This window comes from Rosa chinensis, chromosome 2, assembly GCF_002994745.2.
Source record: "Rosa chinensis cultivar Old Blush chromosome 2, RchiOBHm-V2, whole genome shotgun sequence".
NCBI classification, from domain to species: domain Eukaryota; kingdom Viridiplantae; phylum Streptophyta; class Magnoliopsida; order Rosales; family Rosaceae; genus Rosa; species Rosa chinensis.
Genome location: NC_037089.1, coordinates 10,009,692 through 10,032,179, shown reverse-complemented (window position 1 = coordinate 10,032,179; position 22,488 = coordinate 10,009,692). Strand labels below are relative to the sequence as shown.

General features: G+C 38.2%; 3 protein-coding genes and 1 long non-coding RNA gene across 9 annotated transcripts; 1 reads left to right on the top strand and 3 right to left on the bottom strand.

Annotated features, from left to right (window-relative positions):
- Positions 1-6,059: 6,059 nt before the first annotated feature.
- LOC112189118 lies at positions 6,060-8,927 on the bottom strand. 4 transcript variants are annotated; one of them, XR_002931719.2, is made up of 5 exons: positions 8,753-8,927; positions 7,758-7,855; positions 7,257-7,653; positions 7,032-7,107; positions 6,060-6,578 (listed from the first exon to the last, which is right to left on the bottom strand). It is a non-coding gene; the product is annotated as an uncharacterized LOC112189118 (long non-coding RNA). The 4 variants fall into 4 exon arrangements; XR_005806447.1 differs by having other exon boundaries at positions 7,257-7,386; positions 7,598-7,855; positions 8,753-8,919; XR_002931718.2 differs by having other exon boundaries at positions 7,257-7,386; positions 7,607-7,855; positions 8,753-8,916.
- A 427-nt stretch (positions 8,928-9,354) lies between these two features.
- LOC112187812 (phosphoinositide phosphatase SAC6) lies at positions 9,355-16,064 on the top strand. Of its 2 annotated transcripts, none has more exons than XM_024326757.2 (21): positions 9,355-9,591; positions 9,669-9,834; positions 9,921-10,004; positions 10,158-10,285; positions 10,400-10,527; positions 10,608-10,665; positions 10,760-10,816; positions 10,926-10,959; positions 11,151-11,231; positions 11,598-11,704; positions 12,540-12,626; positions 12,714-12,791; positions 12,972-13,042; positions 13,138-13,236; positions 14,072-14,171; positions 14,380-14,488; positions 14,589-14,661; positions 14,828-14,921; positions 15,132-15,224; positions 15,384-15,450; positions 15,626-16,064. In XM_024326757.2, exons 2-21 carry the CDS (start codon positions 9,681-9,683, stop codon positions 15,754-15,756), a joined length of 1,833 nt encoding a protein of 610 aa, XP_024182525.1. In that variant the 5' UTR covers positions 9,355-9,591; positions 9,669-9,680; the 3' UTR covers positions 15,757-16,064. The 2 variants fall into 2 exon arrangements, with proteins under 2 accessions (XP_024182525.1, XP_024182526.1); XM_024326758.2 differs by having other exon boundaries at positions 9,356-9,591; positions 10,436-10,527.
- A 30-nt stretch (positions 16,065-16,094) lies between these two features.
- Positions 16,095-16,801, bottom strand: LOC112187813 (dirigent protein 23). The gene has a single exon (XM_024326759.2). It carries the CDS (start codon positions 16,764-16,766, stop codon positions 16,197-16,199), a length of 570 nt encoding a protein of 189 aa, XP_024182527.1. The 5' UTR covers positions 16,767-16,801; the 3' UTR covers positions 16,095-16,196.
- Positions 16,802-17,962: 1,161 nt separating this feature from the next.
- LOC112187978 (dehydrodolichyl diphosphate synthase CPT3) lies at positions 17,963-20,274 on the bottom strand. 2 transcript variants are annotated; one of them, XM_040515579.1, is made up of 3 exons: positions 20,244-20,274; positions 19,915-19,969; positions 17,963-19,289 (listed from the first exon to the last, which is right to left on the bottom strand). In XM_040515579.1, coding segments are annotated over exons 1-3 (1,167 nt in total). In that variant the 5' UTR covers positions 20,246-20,274; the 3' UTR covers positions 17,963-18,179. The 2 variants fall into 2 exon arrangements, with proteins under 2 accessions (XP_040371513.1, XP_024182730.1); XM_024326962.2 differs by lacking the exon at positions 20,244-20,274 and adding an exon at positions 20,179-20,197.
- Between the last annotated feature and the right edge of the window lie 2,214 nt (positions 20,275-22,488).

The following is a 22,488-nucleotide window of genomic DNA, read 5'->3' as shown; positions in this document are numbered from 1 at the left end:
ACAAAAATTTAGAACTCTCTTGTGCAATTTCCACCCATTATCTATGAAATGGGCAGTCAAGACCATATAGTTGATGTTTTGAAGGGATGTCCAAGTATCGGTTGTCAAGCACACACAATGACAACTTAATTCCTTCCTAAGCTCTTTCTTCTTCGACTGATACATTTTCAAAAAAAATTTCACTATAACCTTCCTACAAGGAATTTTCCATTTCGGAATAGCCACCTTACAGAAATACTAAAACCCTGGTCTTTCTATGGAACTAAAAGGCATTTCATCCATCACTATTATAACCGTAGCAGCTTGAATGCAAGCTTCTTGAGTCCAATGCCTAGTTACCATATTTTCATCCAAGTCATCAACACCAAGCTGAGTTTGACTCACTGCTAATTCTTTTCTACCCGGATATCCTTGCATATTACCTCTATGTGTTTAATCAGAGAACTAGTTCCATTACTAGTCGAATTACATGTGAGGTGAGTAGTACAATACTTACATTGTGCTCTTGTGGTGTGGCCAACTTCCTGCTCAATTCGATCCACAGTCTCCATAAGCGGGTGCTCCACCTTTATGAAATGTGCCCAAATCCAACTTCTCTCCTTAGATTTCTTCACTTTCTGAGCTTTCTCTGCCCTCTTTCTCTTTGCAGCACCTTTCTTCGTGGTGCTAGGATGATGCGACTGAGCTCCTTCAGTCTCTTCTCCTTGCTGTGTTGCAGGTATAATCTCATTTCCAGGACTCCGAGTACTTGAATTAGAAGAAAGTGAATTCAAACTCATTTGCAGTCGAAGTATTGAACGATTTGGGAGGAATTGGGAATTAGGGATTAGTTACGATTTGCCGGTTTGGGATACAAACTGGGATTTAAGAATTGGAATTTTGGGTTTTGAAGCACATATGGGGTTATGAAGATAGACGGATTCTGGGTTTGGAACTTTGAATCAGGGAATTGAGGGAAGTGCATTGTGTTCGACTGCAGGTCTGAGGTCGAGTGTTTGAGGCTTTGAGAGTTGAGAGATTTTTAGGTTAAGCCATTTAGGTCGAGGTTGTCGACTTGTCAAGTGTTTAAGTCGTGATGTCGTGTTGACTTGCAAAGAAATGGGCCTGAGGTCTGCATATACATGGGCTTCAGTGAATGAATATATGGGCTACTCAGCTACTGGACATGGATACCGGTTCCAACGGTTCCAGAGAGTATGGAAAAAGCATAACCGGAACCAAATAGGGTTTTCTAAAACGGTTCGGTGCTTCCATTTTGACATGTTTTCAGAAGTTGAAACCAAACCGAACCGCCTGTTCCGGTTCCACCGGTTCTCGGGTTCAAAATCCCAGACCTAGTTGATTCACTGAACCACATTGCTTGGCATTTCTGACTAGTCTTGGACTTATTCATTCTTATATATAGTTCTTAGTTATTGCTTTCAGCCCCTTCAAAAATGGTCAACCCCAACGACACCACCACCGCAAACAAGGATGAGACTAGTGTAGTGCCTGACACCCCCGAAGTCGTTACTTCTTTTCCCGATGAGCGCTTTGAGGGTTCGGTGGTTATCACTGCTGAGAGATTAATATATATGGATGTCCCCGAAACGATCAACTTTAGAGAGTCCACAACTCCGGTAGAAGCAGGCCGGCGGCCGTCAGCATGGAAGTAGCCAGACACCACCACCATTGGAGAATAATGCTTTTGAGTTAACTATAGTCTATTACATGTCCCGACGTCACGGGAAAAGGCTTAGCTTCACCTCGGAGACCATATAACCACTGCCCAAGCTAAGTCAAGCACGTTAGAGTCTTCGCAACGTAAGCGTCGAAAGAACCAGTTGGAGCATATGAGGTCTCACCCGAAACAGCCTCCGGCAGGGGTTAACCCTCCTAAGTTTAAACTTTAAAGGGCTCGTAGAAACTGGTCAGAGAGGTAATAATTAATCCTATGTTTAATCCAGTATTGGAGCTAGCTTGCTTATGCATGCATGTCCACTAATTTTAATTAATTATTTATTTATTTTGCTTCCTATTAGTGGCGTATCCAGGATATGAATATGGGCTGGATTTAAGTGCATAAAAATTTTGCTAGCACGTAAATTTTTTTCCTTTTGAGGTTTGGAACCCAGTGGGAGGCTCATCCTCACGCCTTTAATATTATCATTCAAAACATAAAATGGGGGGGGGGGGGGACATAAAACCAAAACCCTTAAATTAAAAGTTACAAACATAAACTTGTTGTAAAATAATAAAAACTAACTAAATCGTACCAGCCGAGACCTACTCATTTCAAACTCAGCAATCACATAATCATTGTCAATACTATCAGCAAATTCTTTTTCAATGTTGAGAACCATCAAATCATCAAGAAAGTCATCTTCCATCTTATTTCTAAGTTTATTTTTGATGAAGTTCATAGCCGAAAATGCTCTCTCTGTTGTTGCTGTAGAAACTGGCAGAGTCAACACAAGACAAATCAATCTATAAATCATAGGAAAGAATGCTGACTTTCTTGATTCAACTAACCGCCGACACAAATCAGACACAGAAGTTGTCTTGGCAAATCTTGGATCCCTCTGAATATCTGTTAGAAAATATCCACACTCCATATCTAGAGCAAGCATATCAGATGATGAAAAATCCATAGGATAAAATTTCAAAGCAAGATTGCAAAGATCTTCATATCTGAATGTATCATTATTAAAATTATACATATATACAAAAACCAAAAACCAACATCAAGATTCAAGCACCAGGTTATAACTTATAACCAAAACAAAAACTAAGCAACTGAAGCAAGTGAACAATATTTATATAAACAGCCTAATATTCTAATGACCAAAAGAATGGACACCAGGACATGGCATATTGGCATATATAAAGACCTCCCTAAGTCGGCAGAAATCTACCAAAGCAACCACATATAATATTGCATATTTCAAACATCCATATTTAATATTGCAAGCTTCCAATAGCCACCGCAAACCAATTAATCCACCGCAAAGCAATTAATATACTGATTATCATTTATCAATAGCCCATCCGCCATCCCTATCACATATTTCAAACATCCACTGATCCACAGATATACCGGGACATCCACCGGCCACCTCATGACCTCAAAGCAATTAAGCAAAAATTAGAAAGATAGAACTCACAGGAATGATAGGATTTGGAAACATTTCAGACTTCTGCCATTCAATGATCTCTTACGAAGTTTCGATCTTCCGAATACTTCAATTGAAGTCTCTGAAATTCAAAGCTCACAGTCAATTGCAAGCAAAACCCACCAATGGGGCTTGGGAGAGATGAAATTAGAACTTAGAAGTACCTTTATGTGGGTGATCTGGAGCTAATCAGGTTGGAGGAACTGAGGAAGAGGAACTTACGAACTCGGTCGGAGGAGCTGAGGAAGTCAGGAAGAGGAACGTTGTCAGCTACTCTCTGGTAAGGAACTAAAGGTCTCTGGTAAGGAACTAAAGGAAGTCGCGAACTGAGGATTAATAATTTAATATGATGTGTGTGTGTGTGTGTGTGTGTGTGTGTGTGTGTGTATAATTTTATTTTATTTTATTTTTAAGTACTATGGGCAATACCTATACTTGGGGCTTTTTCTCCTTGATTCTGGATTGGGCTATAGCCCAACCAGCCCTGTGACTAGTTACGCCCCTGCTTCCTATGTTTATTGTCATTTCTAACACTTTGTTATGTCATATTAGGGATGTCTGAGCTAATTGATCGATCTCACTTTGGTTGAAGATCATGAAGGGAAGGAAATTCAATGCAAAATCCAAACACAAATTGATCTGAACAAGCTCCCTCCTGGGGATGATGATATGGACGACACTAGTGGTGCTGGGGCAGGTTTGGTTGGATGAACCCTAGGTTTCATTTTTCTATATATTGTGCATGTTGTGGAGTTCAGAAACGCATAGTTGTTTGGAGTTGTGTATGTTTTTTGCCATTGAACAAGTTTGCTACAGTACTTTTTCATTTTGAATAAGCGCATATGTTTTTGCTTGTTCTATGTTTTTATATATTTTGAGTCAATATCTATTTGAGCATTATCAATTCTTACATTTTTCTGAACCAGATAAATAATTAAGATGGCTTTATATAAAGCTATAGTTTTTTTTTAATTGATTCTTGTATGCCAGTCAGTCGTATGCATTTGGATTTCTAAATATGGTAGTTTTCTTTAGTAGGTAACTAACTTTTCATAGATGGTATGCAATATATTTTAAAATAGTCAATCACTTTATTAATGATTAAATAGAATTTCAATCAATTGAAAAATGACAAAAATAATATCAAATGCAATAAAAAGTGACCTAGTTTTTGCAGGAAAAAAAAAAAAACTAGGGGATGCAATATAATGCATTTGATGAAGCACTTGACATAACCCAAGCTAGGGGTCGTCAATGGGCAGGACCGGGCCGGGCTAAAACATATTTTTTTTATTTTTCGGGCCGGGCAAGGCCGGGCTTCTCTTAAAAATCAAGGCTCAGGGCCGCCCATGGGCCCAGGGCCTTACGGGCTTTTTAGGGCCGGACCGGGCCGGGCTTTTTTGGGTGGGCAGGGTGGAGCCCATTATATTTATATGTCATATTATTTTGTTAAAAAAATACAAAAACCTATGAAAAAATGATGATATGTTAATTATTGAACAAAATAAAATACAAAATTAAAAAAACATATGGCCTAATGCAATAATTAGTTCAATATAACTACATAAAAATATATTAATACAAAAATTGAATGGGCTTTCGGGCGGGCTTATAAGGCCGGGCCGGGCCGGCTGTAATGGGCATATAACGGGCCGGGCAGCGGGCCGGGCTTGGGCTTTGAACCCTCCACCCTAGCCCTGCCTCGTGTCCAATGGGCAGGGCCGAGATGAGATTTTTTGCGGGCCGGGCTGGGCTTTTGCCCACTGGGCCGGGCGGGCGCCCATGGGCTTTTAGGCCCGCCGGCCAAATGATGACCCCTAACCCAAGCTATGTAAAAAGTTACCAACATATCTGTAACACCCTGACCCCGAAGCCTCGTCTCTCTCTTTCTACATCTATCCTCTATAGATGGTTGGTACGGAGTTGGGTAGCCATCAGGACCAAGATGGATGGTTTTTTTTTCCTTCTCCCCCCCCTGTGGACAAAGATCCCTTCCATCACCCCCGTAATATATGTGAGAGAGAGAGAGAGAGAGAGAGAGAGAGAGAGAGAGAGAGAGAGAGAGAGAGAGAGAGAGAGAGAGAGAGAGAGAGAGAGAGAGAGTCGGTAACTCCCCATCCTTCCTGCCCTCTCCTCTTTTTTTCTCTCCATGATAATAATCAGAGAGATTAAGAGTATTGGTTTTTGGGCGGCGTCGGTGAGTGGATAGAGATGAGACTGTGCGTATGTTCACAAAGTGAGAAGAAGCTTCTCCCCCCTTCCTCAGCTAGTCTCAACTTATATATACTTAATTTCAATGGTCAAGATTAAGCGGTGATAGAGTACGATCTAGATTCAACCACTTAAATTCCCTTTATTTCAAATAATTAAATTTTAATAGTAAATAGCTAGAGTATCCGAAAAATTTCACGTAAATTTCCATAGACTCATCTCGATAGGAACTTTAATACCAACTTACCCAGTCCTCGAATTGGACATTATCACTCATGAAAATTTCAGAAAAATTTTGTCCTAGGCACCCTTAATGATTACCGAGATAATAAAATTAATCTCAAAATTTTATCTTAACTAATCATATAGTTTGTGTCACAAATTTGCAGGGTATTACATAGTTTTAATAATTCATATAAGTCTCAGGTATTACAATATCATATGCTTCCCCGCAAAAAGATACATTGAATAGAGGGTAATCTAAATCAAGTTCATATAACTGGTAGTATGATCGACCTTATCTATTCTACGCAATAAAATATATCGAATAGAGAGCAATTTTCTACCTAAGTAGCTGAAAAATCAATATAGACTTATTACAGCCATTATATCCACAGATAAATTTTTATTTGACCAAATAAATTCAATAATTTGATCTAAAAAAAAATAAACAAATAAATTCAGTAAAAAAATATGTAGAACGTGAATCCCACGTTTCCATGCACTACCACAAACTTGGGCTTTAAACGCCATTAATAATGGTGTGAATTGGGGTTGAGACCACCAATCAAGGGTGTGTAAAAGCAATAGGCACCAAAACAGTCACCATTATTGTAGGGGTTGGTATTGATGCCGTGACATATACCCATGGACTCACTATCAGTTTTTTGGTGCCTCAACTAATGGATACTGTTCATGCATTGGTGACAATGACTCAACACACCAATGTTGTGATTGGTGGAATATATGGTTGAATACATCAATTAGCACCACACCAATTCTATTGGTGACTCGATATATTTCATTTAAAAAAAAATTATCATGGAAAACTTAATTATTTTGAATATTATATAAATAAAAATCCTCCTAGACTAGAAGACTCCAAAGTTGGCTATTGTCTTCTTTCATATGAAACCAGAAATTGCTTCTCATCTCTCCCCTTCCGTCACTGAACTGCAAGTACAATTTACAAAGTCCATACCTTACTCCTTACTCCTGTAAGCAGAAAAACACACAAGTTAGCCAAGAAGTATCAACCTGCAATGAAATTTCTTTCCGGCAAGAAACTTAAAAACAAAAAATTATCATTTACATGGACTATGTAGTTAAAGCTGGTTAGAGCTCATACATTAAACATCTATGGCTGACACAGAGAAGGTGAGCTAAAAACTAGGTTATATTGAACATTAGTGTACTATGCATCAAGTCTTTGAGCGCTTGCAAGTTGTAACTATACAATCATATATATGAATGGTGGTATTAGCCCACTTTTATGGAGGGTGCATATTTACCCATGCCACTTATTAGACTATGCTTTCAAAATTATTGCAATTGTATGCAAAGCCATTCCAACCACGGTCAAGGAATACTCAGGCCATAAATATGTTTTCTTGAACTAGAACTATACATCATTATTCACATTTATAAAAGAATAGATTTTAGGCGTACCTCATTGAGTGGACAACTTTTTTTTTGTCTCCTCGTTCATAAGCTCTTGTAGCTTTTTGTTTCAGATTATAACCCCCTACAAAATAATAAATGCTACATGTCAATTTAACATATAAGACATACATTAAAAGTAGTCTTGCTACATAACTCATCAGTTTAAAAATCTACAAACTAGATTTAAACTAGCAATGAAATTGCATATGACCAGTCATTTAAGAATCTTACTTAAAAAGTTCAAATAGAGTGATGATGAATCAAGGACAAGATGATATCCTCATGATTATATTTCCCTTCTGAGAGCTTTCCATGGAGTGGTTTAGCCTTTGACTTTGACAATTATATTCACCTCATCACCCTGATACAGTGATATTAGTTAGTTAACAATAGGCCTCAAAAGCTGGAAAGATCTACTTAGGCAGTAATTCTCTATTTGGTGTAAAGAATATAAAATTTAAGACTGATTCAAATGTCAGATGTACAAGGAAATTCAATAAAATCTGATAGCAGTAAGCATTTATGAGAAACATAAAGAAAAAACAATGCTGGCTGCTTTCTAATTTTTGTACTTCTCTAACCTCCACCCTTCACTCCATGAGATGAAATTTAATTCTGTTCACATAACCTTGCGAAACAATATAAAGTTCTCTTGGTTAGATACACAACCAAATTTATAAGCAATAGGCTATTTAGAGCAGAAGTGTTGAAAGAAATTGTAAAAATTATAACCAAAAAATTAAATGAGCTCAAGTATGCTTATGGGTTGTCAAATATATAAGCTCTCCAACAAATTTCATGTTCACCACAATCAAGAAATTGCCTTAGACCTGCAGGGAAGAAACAACACAGGAGCAAGTATTCAGATAACAAACTCACAGTAGCCAACAATTCTATAACATTGCACACCTGTTATGGTACACAAACAAGATCATCACAATCTCATATAATAATAGGAATAAGTATGCTAACACCTACATGTATATCAACTCATATAATCTTGTGCAGTTTAAGAAATCTAAACTAGTGATGCTGCATTTGATTTCTAGTAAAAAACTAGCTCAATGCATGGCAGCTCCAACTACACCAAGGGCATTCACTGCATAACCAGTTGGGTTAGTAAACCTTCCAAACCCCATGGGACTTCCAGTAAGGACGGGCTTAAACTACATGCAGGCACCAATAAGTAGGTGTTGCCATTAGACATGTGAGGATAGGCAAGATTATTGGAATAGACAGATACAGCCATTGGTGGAACATAAACTGTAATTAGAAGAAAAAAAGGCATCATTGAAATTCAATTCACTAGATATATCAAAGTTAGCTAGAGGCAAAACATGTGAGAAATAGATTGGAGGTAGAGAAATGTGGTGTCCAGAAATATTTATCAAAAGCCCAGAGGAACTATAATCACCTAAGATTACACTATTTAATGTAGTCAGACACCAGCACCAAAACACAAAATACAAAGTCTAAGCAGAGAGAACCAACCGATGGTGTTATGAGAAAGAACAGAATATGACAAACAAAGAAGACATATTGGAACAAAAAATCGAATTTGAACACAATCATGGATAATAAGAACCCAAAATTCAAAACTAGATTTTCTCAACATTTTCCCAAGATCCAAACATATTGACTAAGCACACCAACACTTTTTCGGGAATCAAATAGAAATAAATTGAAATCAAATAGAAATAAATTGAAATCAAGCAAAGAAATTGAACCTGGTGTGAGGAAGAAGGATCGAGAGAGAGGTGAGATTGCATGCAACTTCGTCGCTTTGAATCAGTGTCTTGTAGCGGTAAGGACCAAGAACAATTCAATTTGAAACAAACTTGAAGGCTTATGATTTGGGCTTTGGCTATCACCAAAAAAGCTTATTGTTTTAAAATATATAACTGATAGGCTTTAATTAGGACTGAGCCAAGTAGCCAAGTTACGTGTCACGTTTCTCTTCACAAATGATAAGTTCAAAATTATATAAAATTAGATATGCACCATTAGCAGTAATTGGTGGGAGATATTCACACCAATCAAAAGCAATGCTCCACTACTAAATTGTAGAATGAGATTAATAGGTAATAATAAAATTATGTTATCACCATTAGGCTAAACGTGGGGATGCATTAGTATCCTTGGCCCGCATTTATGGTAGTGATGGTTTACAAAAGTTACCAGATCCAGCAAAAACGTAAAAAAAAAAAAAAAAGTCACTAACCGTAACTAGTTGACCCCACTCAGTATTCAGATCCAACGGCCTTGATTCCACCCCACGACGGCCACGTCATCATGTTCACGCCTTTTCTTCTTCTCCTCCATTATTCTGTGATCAAAAATCAGTTGGGAGTTTCCGCCCAAAATTTCGGTTACGTTTTAGACACGGTCCATTTCCGGCTTCTGCGTATCTATAGCCACGCACCCAAACGCGGCCTTACTCCCTTTTTTACTTCGTCAATTCTCCCCAAAAGCTTTAGCCTTTTTGCTCCCTCCCATAACTCTTCACTTTTCACTTTTCACACAGACAAAGAGAGAGATTGGATTGTGAATCTCAATTCTGAAACAGGTTCGTTTCTCCGCTCTAACTCAGACCATTTCGAATTGATAGGCTGGGTTTTGTAAATGTGAGAGTTAATTTTGCAGTGTGGGATAACTATGACGGAGGAGAAAGCTGAAGCTGGGCGGCCGAAGCTTTACACGCGAATGCGGCTATGGGAGTTTCCGGATCAGTATGTGATCGAGCCCACTGATGGATCCAACGGCTCGTCTTTGGCGGTCAGTCGGGTCGATGGGTCCATGAGTCTCATTGGTGAGTTTGCGCAAGAATTTTTAGATTTATAGTTTGATCAATTGTGATTTAGACCTTTTACTGTTTTTGTGTTTCTAAATATGTAGAGAAGCTTCCGGAATCCAGCTCTGTTCGGGTTCCGAAAATTCGGACTATTTTCGGTGTGGTTGGGGTGCTCAAGCTTGTAGCAGGTAACGTTAATTGCCTTGTACTCGGATTAGAATTGCAATTAAGTCATAATGTTTAGGTAGATGCTAAGTTTTTTTAAGTAATGTAGAAGATATGATGTGATTCTTTCTGGTGTTGGGATTTCTTTGATGCTGTTGTATCGTTTTGCTTTATAGGGTCATATTTGATGGTTATAACGGAACGGCAATCTGTTGGTTCTTACCTGGGGCATCCTATCTATAAAGTTTCGTCATTTAAGGTTTTTCCCTGTGACCATTCTTTAAGGAACTCCCCTGCAGAACAGGTACATTTCTTGTTGCGTTGCCCTAGACCCTTGCCTTTTACTCTCCCTTATATGGGTGTGCGTACTGAGTTTTCTTTTTTCTTCTTTTTCTTTTTTTTTTTTTAAATATTGGAGAGTGGCTACTACAATAATCTTGTACCTCTTTGGCAGAAAAAGATGGAGACCGAGTTTTCTGCGCTGCTAAATATAGCAGAGAGGACTCCTGGTCTGTACTTCTCATACGAGGCCAATCTAACACTGAGGTGAATTGTTTTCCAAATTAAGTTGCCCCCCCCCCCCAGTCCCCCATGAGAAAGACGAATAAAATCTTTGTATATTGCAGTTCGCAACGATTGAATGATTTAGGCGGCGAATCTAAATCGCTTCCACTTTGGAGACAGGTAAGTCCTTGTTTATGTCTGACTGATGATTTTACATATCTGTATGTATGTTTGGTCCTAAGATTCAATCTCACATCCAAATGTTATGCCACAGGCAGAGCCTAGATTTCTTTGGAACAATTATATGTTGGAGAACCTCATTGATAACAAGGTGGGGTTAGATTATCAAAAAGTTTATACTGTTAGATACTCATTTTCTTGCAGAACTTTTACTTCTCAATTTAGTCACTGCTGATCATCTTTATGGTCTTTGTTTGCAGCTTGATCCATACCTACTTCCTATTGTTCAAGGCAGTATCCTTCTGTCGTTTTTGCTTTCAACTTTCAGCTGTTCACCCATGTGCCTGTATATATACACATACACGGATGCGCCAAGACATATTACATATACACGCATCATATTGTTTAGTTCCTTTGTGTGTGCTGTTGTTGAATTTTTAAACTGTTTCTTGTTCAGTTGTGGGTTCTCCTTAATTGATCTTCAGGCTTTCATCATTTTCAAGCAGCCATTGGAAAAGATATTGTCGATGTTACTCTGATTGCTAGGAGATGCACTAGGCGAAATGGTAAGTCTTGTTGTAATATATTTGACTTTAAATAACACAATATCTACTAGGAAAAGTATATGCTGTAGGCTATTTCAAATATTGCTTTTGCATGGTCTTAAAGTTTTTGAGCTATGAAAGGACTACCTTAACCAGAAAACTGAAATAGGATGGTCAAATTGTACTATTAGAAAGTACTTGAATACCTTGAGAATGATGTGCTGAACTTGACTCAGTTGCAATAGTAGGAACTAGGAAGTACAAAAGCCAGTGGTTTATGGTGTGGATCTATGGGTATGGATATCCAACAGGCTTATATGTATGCTAAAACTTGGGATGTAGAGGTTTTTGTCAACCTAGTCGAATATAATTAGCATTTCTTGGAAGGTACTCGGATGTGGAGAAGAGGAGCTGATCCTGATGGCTATGTAGCAAATTTTGTGGAAACGGAGCAGATTATGCACTTGAATGGGTTTACTGCATCATTTGTCCAGGTAAAATGTATGCCTAATTGTGCATATGTAATTGTGTTGTGGATTTTATGTCTGTGTGGTCTCCTTTTTTTTCAGTGATAAATTTGTCCTTAATGCTAAAAGTAGCGATAAGAATTGAGATAATTTGAAAATTACTGTCATAAGAATTTTGGCTAATTTGAATGTGTATAGGTAGGTAGTTCGTGCAAGTTTCAACAACATTAATTGCTCCTTTTAGTTTTACCTTGACATGAGGAAAATAAAAGAATTGGAAGTTTGAACCATTCCCCAAATGAGATAGAAGGTAGTAGGTACCTACATTACCCCGTATCAAAATGCAAAACTTTTGGTAGGTTTCATCTTTTTTTCCATGCATGTGGTGAGATATATTATTTTACCTATTCAATTGAAATGTGATATTTATCTGCCGCTAACAAACACACTGGCCCCTCCAAAACTTTATTTTTGATGGGAACTATGACTTTTAGATATTGGACATACAAGGAATACTACTAATGCCCACCATGAGGACCAAGATGCAATTTCCCGAGTATCACCTGTCAAATGGCTTGTTTGGCTCTTCTGACCATTATAGACTGATTAAAAATTACTAGAACATGCATCATGATTCTCAATTCTACCCTGTTGGACATTAAAGATTTAATGGTTAATATTAACAAAAGTGTTTCAAGACTGCCAAGATAAAGGCTTGCCAGGATCTTTGAGCAGACTTACAAGCGCATGTTTGCAAAATTTTTGATTTGGTTCTGATCAAAGATGCTTTCTTCCCCACAAGTTTTTCTTTTACCCATTTGTGTAATCTTTCATGTTTACGGCTGTAATTGTTTTTCTACAGGTTAGGGGTTCAATTCCATTGCTTTGGGATCAAATTGTTGATTTGACATATAAGCCTAAGTTCGAAATTGTGCGACTTGAGGAAGCTGTGAGTTGACAATTAGCTCTTATCTATTATTCTTGATCTCTAGCATTTTCTCTCCATTTGACTTCTAGTTCACTGTATGTTATGCAGCCGCGAGTGGCAGAGAGGCATTTTCTGGATTTAAGAAAAAAGTATGGGGCAGTGTTAGCTGTTGATCTTGTCAACACGGTGCGCACTTTCTTTGCCAAATTTTGTGGAATATCTGATAATACATGATATACATGCACACTTGTGCAATATACACGTGGAGGCAATTATATCCATGCAAATGCATATATGTGTTTATAGATCATATATAAGCATACAACTTTGGGTATTATTTCTCCTGATAGTTTATTATCTTGCCAGCATGGAGGTGAAGGACGCTTGAGTGAAAAATTTGCAAATGCAATGCAGCATATCGTTAGTGATGATCTCAGGTAGAATTTCTTTTATGCCATCCTTTTTAAGCCTTTTTCTTTATCTAGCTGTCAAAATAGATCTGTCTCATGGTGATACGTGCTGAATATTGTAGATATTGGCACTTCGATTTTCATCATATCTGTGGACACGTCCATTTTGAGCGCCTCTCTATCCTTTATGAACAAATAGTAGATTTTCTCGACAGAAATGGGTATGTTTTCCATCACCTGGTAATCAATATCTAACTGACTAACTTGATAAATGTATCAAAGTACTTATTGTTTCATTAGTTATTTGCTGCTCCAAAAGTCCTTTGACTTTTTGAGGGTTAGGTCAGCTTAAATATTTTAGTCCTAGACACCAGTTTTTCTGCGGGTATTAAAAATTTCATATTTGATGTGAATTTAACATAGATGCGAGGTATGTGACAAACTATGACTGTAATTACCAAGTGTTGAAATACATTGTTGCTTGATTCCCTAACAGCCGAGCAACAATGTATTTCAAGTTAACAACCTCCTCCAGTTTTGCTCTTGCACACTGAAGTCATGAACATATAATGCACTGTGCATCTCCTCCTGCACTTAACTAGTAACTGAGAAACTAGGAAGCGATTTTGAACCCAGGACCTCTTGGATTGAATTGTCAGCTGAGGAGCCAACTACGTATGAAGCTAACACCCCAACTACATATCAAGCTAACACCCAGAACAGAATTGCCATCTAATTTAACCTGTTTGAGGGTAGTTTTTGCCGAGTTTTCTTTCTTATTCCTGACAGTTGATGAAGTGAAAAAACCATATAAAGTCCTCAGAGTTACTAGGAAAACGTTCTAGAGCTACTTTCCGAAAGTGATGGTTGATGAAATAAACTAAACCTAGTTCTTTCAATATTTAGACACAAACATTTTGTTATTTTCTACTCCCATGCAGCCATGCGTATGTGTGAAGATGTATTTATCATAACTCATTTACATGCTTAATGACAAACGATACGAGGATGTAATCTTACCTCTTCTTTCGCGTATTTTCTATGATTGAAATGTAGGTATCTTTTGTTGAATGAAAATGGTGAGAAAATGAAGGAGCAATTAGGAGTTGTAAGGACCAATTGCATTGATTGCTTAGATCGTACAAATGTTACCCAGGTAAGAACAAATTATCTTAAGGTTCTTAATAATGTTTGTTATTTTGGAGTCAGAAATTAATCTGATCACTAAATAACCACATTTTTTAGCTGCCTAAGCCAAACTACTACTCTTTTGTTTTTTTTTTGTTTTTACCCAGTACTGTTGATTGTTCTAGTCATATACCTTTTTCTGCATCATTTGTTCCCTGAAAGTATCATGGCTGCAGAGTATGATAGGCCGCAATATGTTGGAATGCCAACTTAGGAGGCTTGGCATTTTTGCTGCTGAAGAAACTATTAGCTCACACCCCAATTTAGATGAATGCTTTAAAATTTGTGAGTCCCGTCTCTCTCTGTCTCTCTATCTATTACAGTTAGAATGCCTACCATGTCTGCAGATGTGCATGTATTACTTCTAATGCTTTCTGTTTTTCAGTGTGGGCTGATCATGGGGATGATGTGAGCATTCAATATTCTGGCACTCCTGCTTTGAAGGGGGATTTTGTAAGGTACACTCCCATGGATCTACTCTACACTTGGGAACTTGTTTATCTTTCACATATAGCATAGATGTTTGCTGGTACAAGGATTAGAGCGTTGACGTAAGAGTAGGATAGGAAAATCTAATTCCTAGTCTTCTTAGTATTAAGTTTGTTCAATTTGGCTGGATCTTAGATGTGGCCAGCGGACAATGCAAGGAATGGTCAAGGATGGGATCAATTCCCTTCTACGCTATTACTACAATAACTTCTGTGATGGAACTAAACAGGTAGGTCTGCCTCCTTTGAAATTATCTCTCCCCTTTTTTTTTTTTGGTGTGTGAAAATTTTCACTGCCATTTCTTTCCTTTATAATATCCAAAACTTTTCCCATCCATATATGAGTGACATCACTCACATGTCATGCATCTTTTTATATGAAGTAAATATCTGCAACTTTAATGTGCTGACAATTTCATCTTTTGGTGGAAATCCTAAAGGATGCAATTGACCTCCTGCAAGGACATTACATTGTCTCCGTCAGCAAAGATATGACAGCACCATCTCAAAAGAAAGGACTTGAGGCTGTTGCTGTGAGTAAAATTTAGATGTCCATTAAATTCTGATTTTTAGGATTTCTCTAATCTCACTATTACATGATTTATTTTTGGATAAAGAGCAAACTTAAATTGTTTTTTAATACCTACTCTTGACCTTTATCAGTCTCTTACTCACATGATTTCATTTTGCAGTCATTTCCACTGGCTTTGTCATTCGTTTTGACTGGATTCTTTTTTGCGACTTTGTCATTGAGGCAAGGTAAGTACAAACAGTAAATCTTGTGACTAAGTTAGCTTTGGATAATATCACCACTCAAGTGATGGGACTGGAATAATGTTGGTTTGTAGTGGGTTCATTTTCTAGACGATTTGCATTTTAGGCATCTCTGCAACTCTGCAAGTAAATGATGATTCTGTCTATCAATAATTTGCAGTTAGGTACGATCTACGGCACTTGTTCTTCTCATTTATGTGGGCTGGTCTAAGTGTGGCTATAGCTGCATTTGTGAGGGCCAATGGGCGGATTTTCTGCAATAGACCTCGTCTGCACAAGCCTCGGTCTTGATTTGGGGATCAGACTGCTGCGGCCAATGCAATATCCTGTGAAGTTTTTCCTGGTTGCTTCATAGTATTTGATTCTTTGATTTGTAGTGTCAACGTAATGTTGAATTCTTGATCAGGTATACATGAAAGTTAATACCCCATCTAATCTTACCATTACACTTTTTTCTGTAAATGCTTGCACCTTGTTCAAGCTTTTCGAGTGGTATTATGACCGTGGACGTGGTTTGTAAGCTGTATCTTGAAATTTCTGTATTTACTTATGAAACCAGATTGATTCAAAGATTAATCTTAAGAGATTAACTTTTGTTATTGTTTTCTTTAGATTTAATCGCGATGATCTAGTCACTCACCTAAGATTTTTCATATTCAAGTCTTAAAATGTTACAGCAAAACTGCAAAAGTGCAGATACAAATAAACACTATACTGAATGACCTCTAGGATTAAGAAGCTTGAGTTGCATATGGAGGCCAGTAAAGGTGGAATGCAATCTTGTAGGTAACAGTTAAGCCCATGAGATTGACCGGAGATGATGTCACATAGCCCTGCACAAGCTTGAAATCACCGGTGCCTCCGACAACAGGATGATCAGCAGGCTTGATATTATGTGTGCCACCAACAATGGAAATCGAACCACTGTAGTGCTTCAACCGCAAGGTTATCTTAGCAATTGAAATGCTCTCAAGCCCATCCAAGCTGGAAGTGATGGAAGTTCCTTGAGCTATCCCAGCTACCTTTGAAGATCGATTGGCTGTGACAGTCATCGGATCCTGGAAAGCAAACAGGGTGCCGAAAGGCGTTGTGGTTTGACTAACAGCCGTTCCGGCTACACCATTAACTACAATGTATCCGGTTTTGTTAATGGTCTCATGTTGAAAGAGTGCAAAGTGGAGGGACTTGAGTTTTTCGTGGTGATGATGATGGTGGTGGTGGTGGTGGTGGTGGTGAGAGGTAGAGGTGGCTTTAGCTAAGAGGAGGGCAAGAAGTAGAACATGAACCACAGAGAGAGCCATAATGGGATAGATAGTCTAGTTAAGGTTTAGCAATCTTTATAGTATCAATTGTAGTTGGTGGGTGGAGACTTGACTGTTAATATAGTGGATGAAAATTGATGGCTACCAATGTGCCAATGAACTTAGACCACTTAATTTTAGTCTCTGTTATTGTTTCGTATCAATCTGTTTGCTATCTAGTAATAGCCAAATCCTATTGCCTTGTACCAGGGGCGTTCTTTTCCAGCATTTTTGTCTCAATATGAAAGGTTTTACTTCGTCAAACATGATACCATCTGTCATCGAATGTACTCGTTAACCAGACTTTGGGGCTTTGATCTTGACCATCCAGAGAGAGGTTAGGTTGATTATCGGAAAAAAGTGCTCATGTTTATAAAAGAAAAGTTGATGCGGTTGTTACTTCATTTTCAAAAAGCTGTAGGCCGACATGAATTGTAACCAAGTGATCACAATAATAAAGTAAAGTAAGTCCATTCTTCTGCTGAAGTCCTTTCTGTCTTTGTTCTTCTGAGTGGGGCAGAACAGGGATTATATCTCAGCTGCTAAAGTTGATTATATGGCTGTTAAACTCTAGGACTATTAACAGTTGTTGGTTACAATATCTGTGAAAGGAGGCTATATTTTTGTCTCAATATCTCGTCTTGCTGTATTCATGGTCGCGTTGTGCCTCTTTTATATGTTTTCGATGAATTTGGGGAATTCATTGTACAGGAAAAACTGAATGGATATGGAGTACTATAGAATGGTAATGGCATTTGGGGACCATATTTTTGATCAAAGACAATTGAAGAAGAAAAAATTTTCAGCATGTAGGGTTGTCTTTGATGACTATTAGGAGCCACATTCTGCAGTAATAATAAAAATTGAAGGAAAATAGGTTTTGGTTGTGGTACCCAAATTTCTTTGCAGATGATGGGTCAAGTACCCAAGCCTCAGCGGCTCAGCCCAACTGAGACAGTGGTTGAGCATCTGAAGCACAAGCTTTCCGATTTGAGTTCCAATTAGAGTTCTAGCGCACAAAAAAAAACCATGCCAAATACGAAGCTTTGATTATTGCCTTATTGGCATGGACATTTTTTACTAGCAACATGGGGCTTGATCCTCAGAGATGCTAAATCGATCATCGACCAATTCAAGTTGAAGTGCACAAGCTTACTATTGCATTATCACGCCTCTTAGCCAAATTGACAGACAGCTTGAATAACCAAATTGGAGGCAAAGTCACATACATTATGAACTTGGCAACAGAAACTAAGATGGTTATTTAGGATGTATAGATATGTAAAAACAACAGAAACAACATAATACATAGCATGCATATTAGGCCATAAATTTAGGTTGACAATACAGCCCATCCCGGAATTTAATCATGATCCTGTGGATCTATGGAGGAGCACAGTGGCATTGAGAATGTTATGCCTGCTTCTTTTTCTTCTCCAAATAGTAGTGGTTGCGCTGGAAGTTCAGAACTGCCCAAACCAATTGCCATAAACCCAGGTCTGGCCACAGCGCAGCCGGGGAGTACAATGGGCAGTTACTACTTTGCCAAAGAAGGAAGTTGCTCAACCGGGTCTCGCCAGAAGTTCGGATCAGAATGTCGGGATCAGGTGCCACTGCCATGTACATGTGCTTCTCAACATCAACCAGCTTTACTCGAGGTATTTTCTGCTGCTGCTCCCCACTCTCTTCAACTTCTTCAACAAGACAATTGCTTGCAACTACATGACGAACTGTTCCATTTTCCTTTTTCACCTTTTCAACTCTTTCGATCTTACCATTGGAAACTGCACCAGTACCTAATTCTCCATCGAAATTGTTGTTGCAGGATTTGTGAACATCAGTCTCAGTCACACCATTAACCTTCCCTCCCTCTTTGACTCCATGAATCACACCATTGCTAACCTTTCTTCCATTAGGTACTTGAATTTCATTCATTTTCTCCTTGCAGGATTCTTCCACAGCGTGGACAATCTCATCAGTCGAAGTATAGGCCACGCAGATCAAAAGCGTAGCATTGGAGTTATTGGCAGTCGCCTTCATTGCATTTTCAGCAGCAACCCTGACAGGCTCGCTCAGAAGCTTCAAGTTACCAATGAAGCATACCCTAACACCAGCTTGGTTCAGATAATTCCTTTTGTCAAGCAAGCCTTCAATCTTCTCCTGCAAAAGGTCCATTAGAATTTGCACCTCGTCCGGCGGTCTCTTGAAATTGTCAATGCTGAAGGCATAGACAGTTACATACTTCACTCCCATTTCCCAGCAGTACCTAAGAAGGGACATGAGAGACCAGTATCCAGCTTTGTGTCCTTCCCCAACTGGTAAGTTCCGTCTCTTTGCATACCTTCGGTTCCCATCCATGATGAACGCGATGTGAGCAGGAATGGGGCCAACAGACATTACACTAAACAAGCATTTCCTCAGAAAGGAAGTGAAACCCCCATGGCTTGGGTTTGCAGCAACAAGACTTTGTTCGTCCATCGTATGACCAAGAGCAGAAGCTAACCAACTAAATCCAAGATGACCCTGTTCAAGAGGAACAAAACCTCAGTCTACACTACAGGTAAGCTTGACAAGCTCCATGGTCATAGATACAGAGATACTACAGAATAAAGCCAAGGAATTCAAAATACTAAGAATAGGTCCAAAAGAATATAAAGGACAAAAAGCACACAGAAAGTCCGCAAACAAAGAAAACTTTACTAAATGAAGCGCACTTCGTCAAACACCAGAGAGGATAACCAAGAACAATCATTCCAAAAGAACCTCAAGTCTAATTCTGTTAGTAATGTTCAAGAAAATTGACATTCACCATAAAAATTAACACTAAATAGGCAAATTCTAGGAAGTTGATACTTAAGTTGGTGCTAATTAAATCAACAAATACCTAAGAAATTCAAGTTAAAAGTCTTGTCCTTTGTACATAAAAACAGAAACCCACATCAACAAAGCCAGAAAATATAATTAAATTAGTGAACTTAATTCAGAAGTCAAAGCCAATTTCGGATTCCAATAACCAGAAAAATTCAAAGTTTGACACTTTTTCTTTTTCCTTCCTCAGTTTTTTTAGCAGAACATATTCATGAAGAAGCAAGCATCACAATCAATGACATAAGCAACTTCGTATAACTAAATACGATAAAGGACTTACCTTTACAATCTGATAGACCAGAATTCGCGACCCCATGAAGTAAGAGAGTTGAGGCCTATTTATAACAGTTAGCGAAGCTACTTGGCCACAAAAAGAATGTAATTATTTAAAATGAAGAAAAAGAGTGATCGCAATAAATGGAAGATAATGGAGAAGAACACGAAAAATTATGAGCCTGAGAAGAAGAAGAAGAGTTTAGAAGAAAGTGACTGGTTAGTTTGGCAGGAAATTGAGAAACCGAAAGCATGAAAAAGCCAGACATACACAGAGACTGCAAAGTTACAAAAGCAATGAAAAGACCGGAAAATTGGTGGTCTAGTACGCTCTACATTTCTCAACGTTGCACAGTTGCATACACCCCCTCCCCCCTAAACGTTGGTTGTGCGTCCACGCCTAGTAACATGTACAGAAATTGAGGGAAGTTTAACGCAAACCATGTGGTTTTTCAGTTTGGTGCATATTGTTTTATAATTTTAATATTACGCGAAAATGCTTCATGTGCATATGGTGTCTTGTACATTCAATTAGTTTTTTTTTAAATGAGGAAAAGTCTAGATGGCTCACCTCCTATTGAATTTTATTTTAAAGAAAAGAAAAGAAAAGTACAAAAAAGAGGAGGGAACATAAAACCCAAAACTCCACCAACAAAACAATCGGAAGAGAAAACAAATGATAAATACAAGAAGAAAGCGTAACTAACGAACACGAAAATTAGTTAAACAAACTATTGTATGTATTTAGATTATGAATTGTAATTGATGATTGTTCAACAAAAAAAAAGAAAAAGAAATAACCAACGAGTATATGGTTATCACATCTGTTGCATAATGACAAATTTGTTTAAGAATATGAGAATTGAGAGAGATTGATGAGAGAATTGAGAGAGATTGATGAGAGAATTGTGTGTTTCATTATGGAGAATAAAAGCCCTTTATATAGGGATTACAAAGTACATGTTCTAATGTTACAAGGAAAACTATTCCGAATAAGACTAGGAATTTTAGAACATTCTCTTCTATTACAATCATGGAACTAATCATAGTTTGATTAGGCACACTTAAGTCGATTTCCTTCAACACTCCCCCTTGTGCCGCTTCAAACTTGGTGGTGACGCTTCATCCGTTGCCTCGTTAAAAACCTTGCTCAAGTGAAAAACCTTGTGGGACAAAAACAAGCTTGAGGAGGAGAAAAAGAGTACAACACGTCCTTGAGTTCGAGATCGAACATGTAGATATCATAACTCCCCCTGATTGCTACAATCGTGGGAGTTCGGATAACTTTCTCAATCCGATGCTCTTCAAATGTTTCTCGAAGGTAGATTTAGCTAACGACTTAGTGAATAATTTTGCTACATTATCCTCTGATCGGATTTGATTCACTTCAATCTTTAGAAGTGATTGTTGTTGCTGATTATAAAAGAACTTAGGCGATATATGCTTGGTGTTGTCGCCTATAATGAAATCTAACTTCATTTGCTCAATACAAGTTGCATTATCCTCATAGATGCATGTAGGTTCATCTGTGGTAGACTTCAAATCACAACTTACTCGAATATGTCTAATTATAGACCTTAGCCATATGTATTCACGCACAGCTTCATGTAGAGCAATAATCTCTGCATGATTTGAAGAAGTAGCAACAAGGGTCTGTTTCATAGACCTCCATGATATCGTAGTGCTTCCCAAGGTAAAAATATAACCTGTTTGGGAGCGACATTTGTGAGGGTCAGAGAGGTACCCTGCATCAGCAAAACCCATCAAAACATCATTGTCATTTTGATGGAGGGGAGGAGTAGAACGCCAGCCACCTTGGATGGCGGCGGTGGCATGGTCGGCGGTCATGCAATGGACGGCGGCGCCTTGCCTCTTGGGGTCCAATCTCAATTTTTTGTCATTATTTTTCTCTCGGTAGGGATAAAATAGGCTCATATCAATCGTACCTCTTAGGTATCAAAAATTGTCTTTACACCAATCCAATGGCGGCGTGTTGGCGTAGAGCTATGTCAAGCTAACAAATTAACTGCAAATGAAATGTCTGGTCTTGTGCATTGAGCTAAGTACAATAATGGGCCTATTGCACTTAAATAGGGCACTTCGGCCTCTAATAATTCTTTGTCCTCATCCTTTGGACAAAACGGATCTTTTCCGGGCTCAATACTACTGCCAATCATGGGAGTACTCACAGGCTTTGCTTTATCTTCATTAATGCGCCTTAGAATTTTCTGAGTATATGCAGACAGATGAATCAAAATTCCACGGTGCTCGAGTTCTAAACTGAGACAAAACCGTGTTTTCCTAAGATCTTTCATCTCAATTCGGATTTCAAATATTTAGCAGTTTCCTTGAACTCATCTAGAGTTCCAATTACGTTCATGTCATCAACATAAACTGCTATAATTGCAAATCCGGAACTTATTCTTTTAATGGACAAGCATGGGCATATTTTATTGTCAATATATCCCTTCCCAATCAAGTAGTCACTTAGACGGGTATACCACATCCGTCCGGATTGTTTTAATCCATATAGTGAGCGTTTTAATCTTATTGAAAACGCGCTCCGTGGTTTAGAGCCACT

What these genes read in the sequence shown, in the direction of transcription:
- LOC112187812 (XM_024326757.2), top strand. Translation starts at nt 9,681, where the DNA reads ATGACGGAGGAGAAAGCTGAAGCTGGGCGGCCGAAGCTTTACACGCGA. An exon ending in TTGTGCGACTTGAGGAAGCT is followed by an intron (nt 12,627 to 12,713) that starts GTGAGTTGACAA and finishes TATGTTATGCAG; the next exon opens with CCGCGAGTGGCAGAGAGGCA. An exon ending in CTGTTGATCTTGTCAACACG is followed by an intron (nt 12,792 to 12,971) that starts GTGCGCACTTTC and finishes TTATCTTGCCAG; the next exon opens with CATGGAGGTGAAGGACGCTT.
- LOC112187813 (XM_024326759.2), bottom strand. Translation starts at nt 16,766, where the DNA reads ATGGCTCTCTCTGTGGTTCATGTTCTACTTCTTGCCCTCCTCTTAGCT.
- LOC112187978 (XM_040515579.1), bottom strand. An exon ending in TGGTCTATCAGATTGTAAAG is followed by an intron (nt 19,290 to 19,914) that starts GTAAGTCCTTTA and finishes CCTCTTGAACAG; the next exon opens with GGTCATCTTGGATTTAGTTG.